The 12,957-nt window shown below is 48.8% G+C and overlaps 1 protein-coding gene across 2 annotated transcripts in view; it reads right to left on the reverse strand.

The window, feature by feature from the left end:
• CRTAC1 (cartilage acidic protein 1) overlaps positions 1 to 12,957 on the reverse strand; it is a 163,252-nt gene that overhangs the window by 70,377 nt on the left and 79,918 nt on the right. For both annotated transcript variants that reach the window (XM_039465237.2, XM_003922322.3), the window contains exon 3: positions 1,068 to 1,264. In XM_039465237.2, coding sequence (XP_039321171.1) covers positions 1,068 to 1,264 — 197 coding nt within the window. The remainder of the gene's footprint in view (positions 1 to 1,067; positions 1,265 to 12,957) is intronic.

Below are 12,957 nucleotides of genomic sequence, written 5' to 3' on the forward strand. Positions count from 1 at the left end.
CGAGGACACAGGGTTGAGGAAAGCCGTAGAGCATCTTGATTAAGGGGAAGGGTCTGGAGTCAGACCCCTGGGTTTGAATCCTGCGACTTACAAGCTGTGTGGCCTTGGGCAAGTCAGGTAACCTCTTCGTGCCTCAGTTTCCTCAATCGTACAGTGGTATTTACCGGTACCTATTAATTAAGGCGTGTGAGGCCTAAATGAGATAATTAATGGAAACGCTTAGATCAGGGCCTGACACACAATAGGTGCTACCTATTATTAACTGTTATTATTGTCGTTGTCATTTAGCCTTCTGGGCATCCATTTCCCTCATCCATTCCCCAGCGTGCAGGACCTTGTTACTCAAAGTGTGGTCCGTGACTCAGAGGCATCGTCATCATAGCCTGGGAGCGGATCAGAAGTGCGGGGTCTCAGGTCCCACCCAGACCTGCTGAGTCGGTCTGCATTTGCACAAGACCTCTAGGGGACTCAGATGCACACTTCTGTTAGAGAAGCTCCTGCCAGAAAAGGCTCCATGAACTCAAGGCCTGTCTTCCTCACGGTTGTATCCCCAGCACCTCTAGGCTGGCATAGTGTAGGTGCTTGGCAAGAATTTGGGGAATGAACAAATAAGCTTGGCTGAGAGTGGTGGGGGGCACTTGAAGGATTTCAGAACATTTTAGAAAGGTCCCCTACAGCCAGCTTGGAGGCCAATTCTAGGGGCGTCTTCTGGTCCTGGCGTAACCCAGGTGAGAGTGATGCATGCTTGAGCCAGGGCAGGGCAGCGGGGCTGGAGAGGAGGGGAGGGGTCAGGAGGGCTCACACTAGGAGGCAGTGGTGAGGACAGTCTGAGGGAGTGCCTCGGTCTCTGCTCACCCTGTCCTGTGGTTCATGAGATGAGACCCACTGGCTCATGCGCAAGAGAAGGAGTCCTTCTGGGACCCAGGCAGGTCCTGAAGGCAGCAGGGCGCAGTGCCCAGAGGGCCAGTGACAGTTGCCTGAGAAAGGGCCAGGGTTCCCATGGCCACCCCTGAGTTGGTGCTGGGAGATGATAGGAAGCAGGAAGAGGCCTGAGACCCGGCCCTTACCAGAGAAGGCGTTATTGGTGTTAAGGAAGTAGATTTCCTCCCGGCCATCCCCGTCGATGTCGCAGGCTGTGACCCCGATGGCGTTCCCCTGCCGGTCCCGCAGCGCGTAGTAGGGTGAGCTGCGCTCGTCGACAGCGATGTTCACCAGCCGCTTCTGAGCCCGGTCGTACTTCAGAACCAGGTTGGGGCCATTGTACCTGGAGGAGGAACCAGGAGGGGGCGCTGGGGAGGAGCCGCTGGGCCCACCCAGTCCCATCCAACCACAGCAATGGGCTGGGAGTCCACCTGGACACGCAGCGGGGCAAGTCAGACCCAGAATGTTCCGGGGAACCCGGCGAGCCTTCTCAGGGACCCGTGAGTGTTGGATGAGTGTCCCTGAGTCAGCGTGTGGCCAGGCGCAGTGAGAGTCAGCGGGGGCCCTGTGCGACACCATGTAAGCAGCAGAGTGGCGGAGGGGAGTGGGAGCCGCAGACAGCCCCTTCCCACAGGCTTCACTGATGAAAACAAAGAGCTTCCTGACGCTCATCTTGCCCACTCAATGCAAAAGGCATTTTCACATTTATGATCTCATTAATTTAAATTTAACAATCAAGAGAGGTAGGGGTGGAAAGCCTGTGTTATTAGCCCATTTTTACAGATGAGGCAACGGATGAGGTTCATTAGGGAAACTGAGGCTCAGAGAGGCTGAATGCTCTTTGCAAGGTAACACAGCCTAGGAAATGTCAGGTGCTGGGAGTTGAACCAAGGCCCTTTCTGCTATCCGAGTCCTGAGTCCCTGTGTGAAAGAGCCCCGGAGGAGCAGGAGGCTTTGCTGCTGAGGTGTGAGCAACTCTCCCGGCAAAGTCCCACCACTTAACAGTAAGATGAAATTAGCATCTCAGATGGGAGGACATTAACACGTCCAAAGTTATTAGACCTGCTGGATCTGTTTCTAAGAACTCAAGACAAAAGGTTAAAAGGCATCACTACTCATCTCCTCTCTGTCTCACTGTTCTCCATCCGGAACTCCCTTCTCGCTGCACTGAGGCTCTAGGCATGTTCCTGCCTCCAGGACTTTGCACCTGCCGTTCTCTGTCCAGGATGCTGTTCCTCCAGACATTCACACCCCTGGCTCCCTCCTTCACCTCCTTTAAGCCCTTGCTTCCCTGTTCCTTCTCAGTGAGGCCCTGCCTGCCCACGCTCCCCAAATTAGCAACCACCACCACCACCACTGCACCACCACCCTGCTCTCTATCTCTCACTAACCCTCTCGTCCCACAGCTCTGACCACCTGCTGACAATTCCATATTCTCACTGGAATATGGAATTCTCTTCCTTCTCTGTCTGGTCCTACTAGAATGTCAGCTCCATGAAGGCAGAACTTTTCATCTGTTTTGTTCCCCAGTGCCTAGAACCATGCCTAGCATACAATAGGTGCCCAATAAATGTTTGTTGGCTGATTGAATGAATGAAAGCTCAGAGTTCATGTCTAAATCATAAAAGCTCAGGTGTCCCACAGTCAATTTCTTCACATCACCCTCCCGTCTGGAGAAAACAAGGGCCCTGCAGGAAGTTGGTGAGCCCAGGTCACCCCGAAGCAGCACAGCCACAAGGGCTGAGGCCTCCTCCCGCCCCTCCACAGCCACAAGGGCTGAGGCCTCCTCCCGCCCCTCCAAGGAGCACCAGCTTGCCAGGTTCTCCCAAGGAGTGCAACAGACCCCATCCACTGGGTCCCTCACCTCTTCCTATGTTTCAACCTGAGTGTGCACATCCCAAAGGAAATGCAGATGCTTTCTGTGGGGGTCCCCAGCTGGGGTCACCCAGGGAGGGCAGAAAGAGCTCTCCAAGGTCTTTGAGAGAAATCACATCTTTCTTTCCTGAAACAGACCCAGTCTGGCCCTCTGAATCATCCCAAGATGCAGAAGCCAGCGACGTTTGGGGGATGCTGAGCAGCTGGCTGGGTGCCTTCTGGCACCCATAGGGTGTGAAAGGCAAGATGGAGCTCCCTGGGGGCTGAGTCAGCACCCAGTGATGGAAGGTCGCGCCTTAGAAACCTTGGCGTAGTGTCTGAGGGCGGCATGTCCAGGGCGAGGGATGACCTATGGAGATGTGTCTAGGCAGGGGAGACAGGCACGTGGGTTCCAGCACTGTCAGCAGCTGGGGCCAGTGCTCGGGGACAGGAAGTGCCTGTGAGTGCTGAACACGACTCTTGCAAGCCTTGGGGTCTTCCCCTTTTCCATCACTACTGCACCTCAAAAGATGACTGTGGAGTGCTCGGCCTTGCTAAAAGCACCCTCACATGCACTGTTTCACTTGACCCCCCCCCCCACCCCGCCCCACCGTCATCTCAGAAGGAAGGCAGGGAAAGCACTTTTCCAGAAAAGGGAACTGAAGTGAGGTCCAAGGTGACACAACTTGTTAGTGGCAGCGCTAGGCCTCTGTGTCTTCAGGGTCCAAACCCCATGTTCTTCCCATACTGCCCATGATGCCAACACATACTGCCCATGATGCCAACACTCTCAGGCCTCCTGTTCATTAATTTCCCTGGCTGCCTCCCACAAAGTAGTGCCCCTGAGACATGCCTGAGACCTTCACGGAGATGTAGATGGCGAAGATTATGGCAGTCTTACATTTCTGTAGCTCTTCACACTTTACAAAGCACTTTCTCATCCTTGGGCTCATTTGCATCTGAAAGGTCCTAGCTCTGCCAGAGATGAGGTTGGCGGCCTTGGGCGGGTCAGTTCTCTCCAGGCTCTGCATTTCTCTTCTGTGAAATGCAAGAGTTGGACGAAATCTGAGAGTCACGAAGTGTGTGGCGAAAGGCAGCCTGGGGGCCTCCGCTCCGCTCAACTAGAGCATCTCTGTGTCAATGCACTTTGTTTTATGCATCACATTCCACAACACGTTGTCTGAACATGGGATTCCAGAGCCAGAGTTTAAAAGCCCCTGGCCTGGAAGCTCTATGGGTCCGTGAGTCTCATTAACCTTATGAGATGATCAGAGCAGGTGCCCGCTGCCCCAGGCTGACTGAGGAGCCACCATGTAAGCCCAGCACTGACACCCCTCTTCTGCACCCCTGCCCCTTGGGTCTCCTAGAATGTGTTCACCACCTGCTGAAGCCAGCTCCTCGGATCATGGCTTCCTCACGTATTGGAGTCCAGTCCTGCTGCCTTGAATCTGGGGTAGCTGGGGTACACACCAGGTCTCTGCACCATGGTGGTAACCCCAAAAGGCAGTTGGCCCTGGCTCTCTCTTCTTTAGAGAGTTTTGAGGTGTTAGCTCCGGGGTGAGGTTGCTGGGTCAAATTATTTGATCTGTTACAGAGGCTTCCCCAAACATACATGGTGGTCTGGGATGCGTCCTGACACTCTGGCCCTCATCTCCTCCAGCCCCCACTGCCTCCCAGGACTACGGACACAAAAGGAGACCAACAGCTCCTAGGTTGGTTTCTTGGCACCCCATGGTGCAAGGTCAGGGCAATGCATGGAGCTGCCACTCCCTCCTTTCACCCAGGTTGCTCTCTACGAGTCTGCCAGACTGACACTCAAAGCCTCTGACAATCCCCCAAGGAAACCAGGAAAACCAGCCTTCTTCCCTCCCCCTCTTCTTCTTGGGGCTGATGCTCGTGTTTGCTTCCTCACTATCCCCTGAATGTGCTCTGCCCTTTCCAGCTCCTGTGGTTTTGCTCAGCTGTAGCGATCCCCTCCCACGGGGAATGCTCTCCCCATCTTCCCATCCTCCCACGAAGCCTGCCCCGACTGCCCCTGCTGGATGTGACCTTCTCTTCTCTGGAAACCCACAGCATTTTGCACCTCGTTTATTCCTGTGAGGCCAGAATTGTTTGTGTTCCAACATCACTTTTCTCATTAAAACATGTGCTTCTTGAGCTCAGAAGCATGTGGAGTGGATGCATCTCTGCATTTGCTGTTCCTGGAGCAATGCTTGCACAGAGCAGGTGCTCAACAAATGTCTGTTTGATGCAAGAATGAGTGAATCAGTGGATGAATGAATGAATAAATAAAAATAACAATGGGTAGCATTAGCAGAGCAGCCACCGCATGGCCAGCATTATGCTAAGTGCTTTGTACCCACTGTCACATTCTATCCTCACAATGAACCTAAGACATGGGTCTTATTAACACCCCCATTTCACAGATGTAGAGACAGAAGTTCAGAGGTTAGATGACTTGTCCACTGTCACTCTGCTGACAGTCCCCACACTGACACGCCTGGGAAGCTGGGTGTGAGCTACATTGGCTTACATACTTTCTCTCTCTTACACCTGTCAGATTTTTGGGCATTTCTAGAAATTCAGGAGGCTTCAAAGCTCAGTTAAATGGAGACAGGAAGTGGGGCATGGTTCCATGTTTTTGAAGCAGCTATGGCTTCTTAATATAAAAGGACGGGCCAGCAGGCAGGGGTGACGGGCTTGGTGGCAACTGTAAAATCTGCTTTAGAGATGCCATCAAGAGCACGATCGACCCGTGCTGTGAGGGCCATCCAGTTTTGTGCCAGTACACTGGGATAGCACTGCTGCACAGAGGGCAGGGGCCTGGGGATTGCCAAGAGCAGCCTGGGGGTGGGGTCCCAGCCCTGCCATCTCCTGGCTCTGACCCCAAGCTTGTCCCTCGGTTCCTCTAAGCTTCGGCTTCTGCATCTGGGACCGGGGGCTGGTGTATACCTCTCAGGATGGCTGTGAGGATAAGGTGCCAGAGCGTGTGTGACAACACTTGGTAAACTGTGAAGACTTACATGATCAGAAGTTCTTATCATTATTTAGAAAAACAACAAACCCGGGGCACGATCTCTCACTCTTGGGTGATCGTGTTGATATTTCCAAACACACTCCAGCATTTCTCATCCCCAGCCTCCCGCCCTCAGTAGCGCATCCTCTGCAGGTAGATTTTTTATTCCCATGTAAAACCAAACTTCTCTCTCCACTTTCCCACTGCCTGCTTGCCCCACCCTCATCCACTTTCCTACCCCAATTCTGCCACAGCTTTTCCTGCTACTGTCATCAGCGGCTTTTACGAGGCCACGTGGGGGGGGGGTGCCCTTTTCTGTCCTCACGCCCCTAGGCCTCTCAGCTGTCTTTGGCACAGCTGCTGCTCTCCCCGCCCTTGCCCCGCCGCTGTCTTCTGAAAGCACTCTCCCTTCTAGGCTCAAGAAGGACACCCTCTTCTGGTTTTCCTGCTCTCTCTCTCTGGCTTCCTCTCCTTTCCCACTGTAACTACTTCTTCCTCTCCCTTCCCTTTTAATGTTGGAGTCCCCAGGCCAGGTCCTGGGCCTTCTCTTCTTTCTCTCCCCTTTCACTAGGGGATAATGTTCATTCCCCTGACGGGCAATTACAAATTTATACCTCCAATCCAAATCCCCAGTTCAAGGTGAGACGCATATTTCTGACTGGCTACCTGACATCACCCCTTGCACGTCCCACTGCCGCCTCCAAGAGAACATGTTCAACGTGGAGCTACTGACCGCTCCACCCCTCCCTCCCACAAAGGAGCACCCAGGCACTAAGGCCAGGAACTGGTCAGCCTGGGCTCTCCCTCCCCTTTGTCTTCGCCTCTCATTCATCGGCCCATCCTGTCATTTCTACCTCCAAACATGTTTCACAAATCCTTTCTCTTCTTTCCTCCTCCTCTGCCACCATCTCTGGACAGACTTCCTTCTGTTTCCTCACTTGACCCTCCCCTAATTTAATTCCCCCACACTGTAGCCAGAGTCATCTTTCTTAATGTATAAAACAGATCATAGCTAATTTATACCATCGCCTTTGGCGGCTTCCCATTGTGTGGGAGTGAAACCCAGACCTGTGGTCACTCCTGACCTCGGAGCCTGCATGGTCTGCTCCCCCGCCTCACTGGCCTCCTTCCAGCACAGGGTCTCCTTTCAGCTTCTTGAATTCTGGCAGGTGTTTCCCAGCCCAGCAACCTCTTGCAGAATTCTCCCACCACCCAGAACACTTTCCAACCACTTCTCACCCGTTTGGTCCTATAGTAAGCTCCTTCTCATCCCTTGATCTCCTCCTCAAAGGCTCCTCAGAGAGATCTCCCTCATTGGTATTCTCATCCCTGCATCCAGCACCTATTCCTGTTTCTTCACTTATTTATTGTCTGTCTCTTCCAGTAAACTATAAGCTTCCTGAGGTCAGGGACTGAGTCTGTTTTGTTCACTCCTGTCTCCCCATCATGCAGCACATAGTGAGTACTCAATAGAACACCGCAGAGCAAATGGAAGAGACGAAGCCCGTGGAAGGTACAAAGAGCTGAACCTCGGTTCCTCTAAGCTTCGGCTTCTGCATCTGGAAGCCATAAACATAGATAAAGAGATAAACATAGATAAACGTTGATCGGGCCACCAATCTCTTGTTGAGTCTTTGACTCTACATTTTCATAAATTCCCAAAATATTAATATATGTGAAAACATGGTCATGAAAAAGAGCTTTCAGCACCAAGAATTGGTGTCCTGGATAAGGAAGAGAGAAAACAACAACTGCTATAGGTGTGGAAGACCAACTTCTTTTCTGTTTAGACTAGTTGACCTATGTGAAAAAAAATCACTTAGGGAGTCACATAAGGGGAAGCCAGATAGAAGGATGTGAGCACCTACTATATACCAGATACTGTGCTAAGTAATTTACATATGACATTTCATTTTATATAAATAGAAACATTTTTTAGATTTGAAAGATACAGAAACTATGCTATTTGAAAATTAAGAACAGAGAACTTGTTTTCATTAAAACTTTTTCCACTAAAAAGTGAAAAAAAGACTGGGCATGGTGGCTCATGCCTGTAATCCAGCACTTTAGGAGGCCAAAGTTGGAGGCTTCCTTGAGCCCAGGAGGTTGAGACCAGCCTGGACAACATAGTGAGACCTGTCTCCACAAAAAAATAATATAAAGAATTTATCCAGGTATGGTGATGCATTCCTGTAGTCCCAGTCACTCAGGAGGCTGAGGTGAGAGGACTCCTTGAGTACAGGAAGTTGAGACTGTGGTGAGCTGTGATCATGCCACTGCACTCCAGCCTGGGCAACAGAGCAAGACCGTGTCTCCAAAAAAAGTGAAGAGAAAATATCTATTCAGTAGTACAGTCAAAGATAGAGAAATAGGTCAGAAAGAAGAGACAGATGTATGAATACACAAAGAGTGCAAGACAGAGACACATGGAATATACAAAAATGGAAATGAGGAAATATATGAAAAAGGAAAATGAAGCCAATAAGTAGAGAGAAAATGATATCAGATCATACCTAAAACCTTTTAGGTAAACATAGATAAAGAGATAAAAACACCTACCCATTTAGAAGTGTAGCCACATGGAGCCATGTATGCATGTTTTACTCCACTCAGCAAGGTGAGGAGTCTATTTCTCCTCCCCTTGAATTTGGGCTGGTTTTGTGGTTTGCCTTGATTGGCAGAATACAGTGGAAGTGCTGCTGGGGCAGTTCTGATCCTAGCCTGTAAGGGGCCTAGCAGCTTCCACTTTGTCTCTGGAGGAAGCCAGTTATTTGACTACCTTGAGACCACAATGCTCTGAAATTGAAGCTAGCCCCATGAAGAGGCCATGTGAAAGAGCACTGAGTCATCTGATATATGAGCAAGGACTTCTCAGACCTCCCAGCCTAGCCCACCGACAGCTGAATGCAACCAAGTGAGTGACACCAGCTAATGTCACATAGAACAGAAGAACCACCCAGATGAGCCCTTTCCAAATTCCTGATTGGCAGAATTCTGAAAAATAATAAAAATTTTAAGCCCCTACGTTTTTGGAAAAGAAAGTAGATAATGATGACCTATCATCTCAGACCTAAGGAGAGGAGAAATTTATCCCTGGCAAGTAGGAAAAAGGATTATTCATAAATCAGTAGATTTCTCTAGGACAGCTATTTGAATTCACAGTAGACAGGTCTCCCTAAGGGAGACCTGGACCAGTTGTGTTGGTACTTGGATCTTAGGATATCGAAAGGTCTTTGCAGAACCCCAGGGTGGAAGGGTAATAAGAAATACAGGGATACCAGAAACTCCTGCTTTTCTACTCCTACTTCTCTTTCTTCTTTCTAACCATATCTAAACATTTCCCATTTTGAATGCCCACTCTTGAGAATAGATCATTTCTTTGGAAATGTGTGTAATGCTCTTTTTTTTGTTCCTTTCTACACATTTTATTCTTTGAAAGCCATTTAAGTTAAATAGGACCAGAAAACATATGGGAAGACATTCAAACAGGAGATTCACAGATTGTATCCTGGAATAGGACATATTGAGAGGCCATATATTAGTTTAAAAGTATGGAGACTTTGGTAATGGGAAGGTCTGGGCATGATGAGAAATCTGGGATGGGGTTCCATGAGGGAATAAATTGGGTAAGGGTGGAAAAATAACAATAACAAAATCAGATTTGATGCTGACTTAGAAGCTGGCCAGAGTGGAGAAGATTCCACAAATAAAGTGCTCTATTGAAGAAGGTAACTTTAAGAAAAAAGAGAAAAACCTTTTGTCTTTGGGGGGGGGGAGGGCAGATGGTTTTTCAGGAAAGGGATGGTTGGCACCAAATGGTCAGAATAATCTGCAGTGGTGAGTGTCTGCGTGTTCTGTAAAAACTCCACGAAGACTGATTGATTTATACCTTGTTCTTAAAACAATCTGTGCTCAGCATGTGGTGGATGCCCGTGGAATTTCTTATATTTTCATGAGCACAGAAGCACACAGAAGGCAGGGACTATCCTATGCAGCTCTATTCCCCACCATACCTCGGCCAGTGCCAGGAAAGAGCAAGTGCTCAGTCATGTTTGCTGATGATGACAAAGACCCTAACTTCATTCTTCATTCTTCAATGCATGTTTCTAGGAAGGAGTAAGACGGGGAGTCAGGAATTCCATAAACTGTCAAAGAAGAGATTCAGGTGACAGACAGAGGCTGCGTTGATCAGGATCCTTTGGTTGCAAGTGAACTAGTTGAGGAATTTATTGGGTTAGATGTCCAAACTGCAGGAACAGCAAGGGTGCAGCTAGGCTTCTGGGATGACTGGAACCAGGATGTGGTCAGCACTTCCTTTTCCTTCCTTCTCATTCCTTTCTCTGCCTATGGACCTCAGGCTCTCACATGATCCTCTTTCCCAAGGCTTCAACTATGGCAGCCCTCCCAGATTCACATCTCAGCTTCAGTACCAGAGGGGAAGGTATGTTCTCTCCTCAGTTTGCGTGTGAAAAACCCCCAAAAAGAGCTCTGATTGGCTCAAGGTGGGTCATCTGTCCATCTCCAAAGGCAAGAGCTGGGAGCCTGTGGTTGGCAGCTCTCAACTAGTAGCAAGGCCAGTGAAAGTGGCATCTTGGGATCCACCTATATGCAGGAAGAGAAGTGCCAGGAAGGATGGCAGATGTGGTTCTAGATGACAGTGACTCATCTGGGACTGCACATTCTGGAGACAAACCTACCAGGGACTCCTGATGGAAGACAATGAATGCTTCCCTGGCACTGTCAATTTATCATGTCCTCCATACACATCTCAAGGGCCCCATTCCCCTCCAGAAGCCCCAGAAAGAGGTAAACCCAGAAAGTGGAACAATGAGTCATTAGGTTCTGGAAATGGGTCTGGTTCTTGACCTCCCATCTCATCCTCAAGCCCTGTGTTCCAAGCCAGAGCTGGGCTCCAGAGAGGCAGCAGGACACTAAGAGCTGGCAGCGATGAGACCAGCAAGTGGATCCCAGAGTCTGGCCAGAGCTTACCCACTCGCTGTGGATTCAGGCAAATTACTGACTGCTTGGTCACAAAACACTAAGTATCTATTCCAACTTTCTTTCCTTCATGTTATAACTACCCAGAAGCTTCTAGCTAAAAAGCTGTTGGTCTTTGTCTCTCTTTCAGTTGAGGAGGTAGGCCAATTTAGGGACAGAATAGTGGGGGCAAGGAGCCAATGAATGCTTCACTTTTCTTTAAGAGTAGAAAGATAAGTCCATCATTGACTTCATTGCAGCCTTCTGGGATCCTATTTCTAGGCAGGGACACCATGAGGTGTTGTGATGGACACACATGGCATATGATGTAATTCTCTGCTCAGAGTCTCCAGTCTAGTATAGCAAATAAAGAGTGGTCCCAATCCCAAGCTTTCAGAGGGCAGATGGGTAAAAATTGCTGGGGTAAAAGTCTTTAAAAAGGTTTGTTTGATCTGGAACTTGAAGGATGTATAGGATTTTAATAAGGGACACTGGGTCAGGCATTTATGAAAGAAATGGTGTGAGCAAGAAACAGAAAAATATGTTTAGGGAATGGGGGTAGACTAGCTGGACAACATAGAAGTGTGTGTTAGAAGTGAAAAATAGTGGAAAGAAAATTGGAAAAGTACATGTTCCATGAAATGGCTGTATATGCAAAGCATTCCCCAAATGTTAAAGGAGCTGAGAAATAAAAGAATGAGGTGGACAGATCCAGTTTGTTGGTAAAGGGTGTTTAATTGGGGAAACTTAAAGACAGAAGCATGGTCTTGGTGTACCGGGCAACTAAGATTGTGGAATATGTGGCATGAAACTAAGGCTTTATATGTTCTGGGCCAGGTATGGTGGCTCATGGCTGTAATCTTAACACTTTGGGAAGCCAAGGCAGGAGAACCACTTGGGACCAGGAGTTTGAAATCAGCCTGCACAACATAGTGAGACCCCATCTCTAAAAATAAATAAATAAAATAATAATTAGGAAATACATAAAGATTATACTTGCTAGGGAATAGGGGGCCACTGAAGGGTTCCATGCAGGGTGTACTGTTATGTCAAAACACTGTTTTGGAGAGCATTGTCTGGTATGCATGAAGGATTGGCCAAGGAAGAGAATCAAAATGATAGTGCAGAATAATGGCAATTGGATTCCATGACAGTCCCTGAATTATTGCAAAAATTCTTCTAAGCTAATGCAAGTAAGTTTCTGTTCCTTATAATAAGCAAATGATTCTTAAGACAAAGTAGAGTCAAAAAAGCACAGAAATCAGGAGGCAAGGGTTAAAATGAGAGGGGTAGCCAACAGTGTCAGATGATTCTGAAGGTCAGAAGGGCCAAGGACTGGAAAATGCAATTTGGCATTTTGGAAGCCACCGATGACCTTCAAGAAAGCTGTTTCCTTAGAGAGGAGAGGGAAGCTAGACTGAGGGTACATGGCAGTGGACGGGACCACGGTGTGGATGGGTCATTAAGGACAAAACATGCTCTGAAAGTTCTAGAATATGTGCTGGGGGACACAGCACAAAGCAAAGTTATCACCAAGCTTTGGGGCCTGTGCATGTTTGTGAGCAAGAGGAGAGGCTGTGGATGCTGAGGGCATCTGGGCAGGGTGTGCTGTAAGTTGAGAGAACAAGGTGTCATGTTGGGCTTGGAATTAAGAGGATGGGAAGCCAGGATGGGCAACAAGATAGACTGAGGTGGAAGGGAGTAACTAGACAGTAATACCCTGTATCAGTCCATTCTCATGCTCCTATAAAGAACTGCCTGAGACTGGGTAATTTATGAAGGAAAGAGGTTTAATTGACTCACAGTTTTACATGGGTGGGGAGGCCTCAGGAAACTTACAATCATGGAGGAAGGGGAAGCAAACACTTCTTTTTTTTATATGGCGGCAGGAGAGATAAGTGCCAAGCAATGTGGGAAGAGCCCCTTCTAAAACTAACAGATCTCATGAGAACTCACTTGCTATAATAAGGACAGCATGGGGGTAACCACGCCCTCCATGATTCAATTCCCTCCCACAATCTTGTAGAGATTGTGGGAACTGCAATTCAAGATGAGATTTGGGTGGGGACACAGCCAAACCAGAGACCTGGGGTGAGGTTCACAGCTGAGAGGACAGTGTGGAAGTCATAGTGCAGGAGGCTGCTGGATTAGCAAGAAATGTGGAAGGAGAAACTAGATTAGCAGGAGAG

The sequence above is a fragment of the Saimiri boliviensis genome, chromosome 12, assembly GCF_048565385.1.
Source record: "Saimiri boliviensis isolate mSaiBol1 chromosome 12, mSaiBol1.pri, whole genome shotgun sequence".
In the NCBI taxonomy this organism is placed as follows: domain Eukaryota; kingdom Metazoa; phylum Chordata; class Mammalia; order Primates; family Cebidae; genus Saimiri; species Saimiri boliviensis.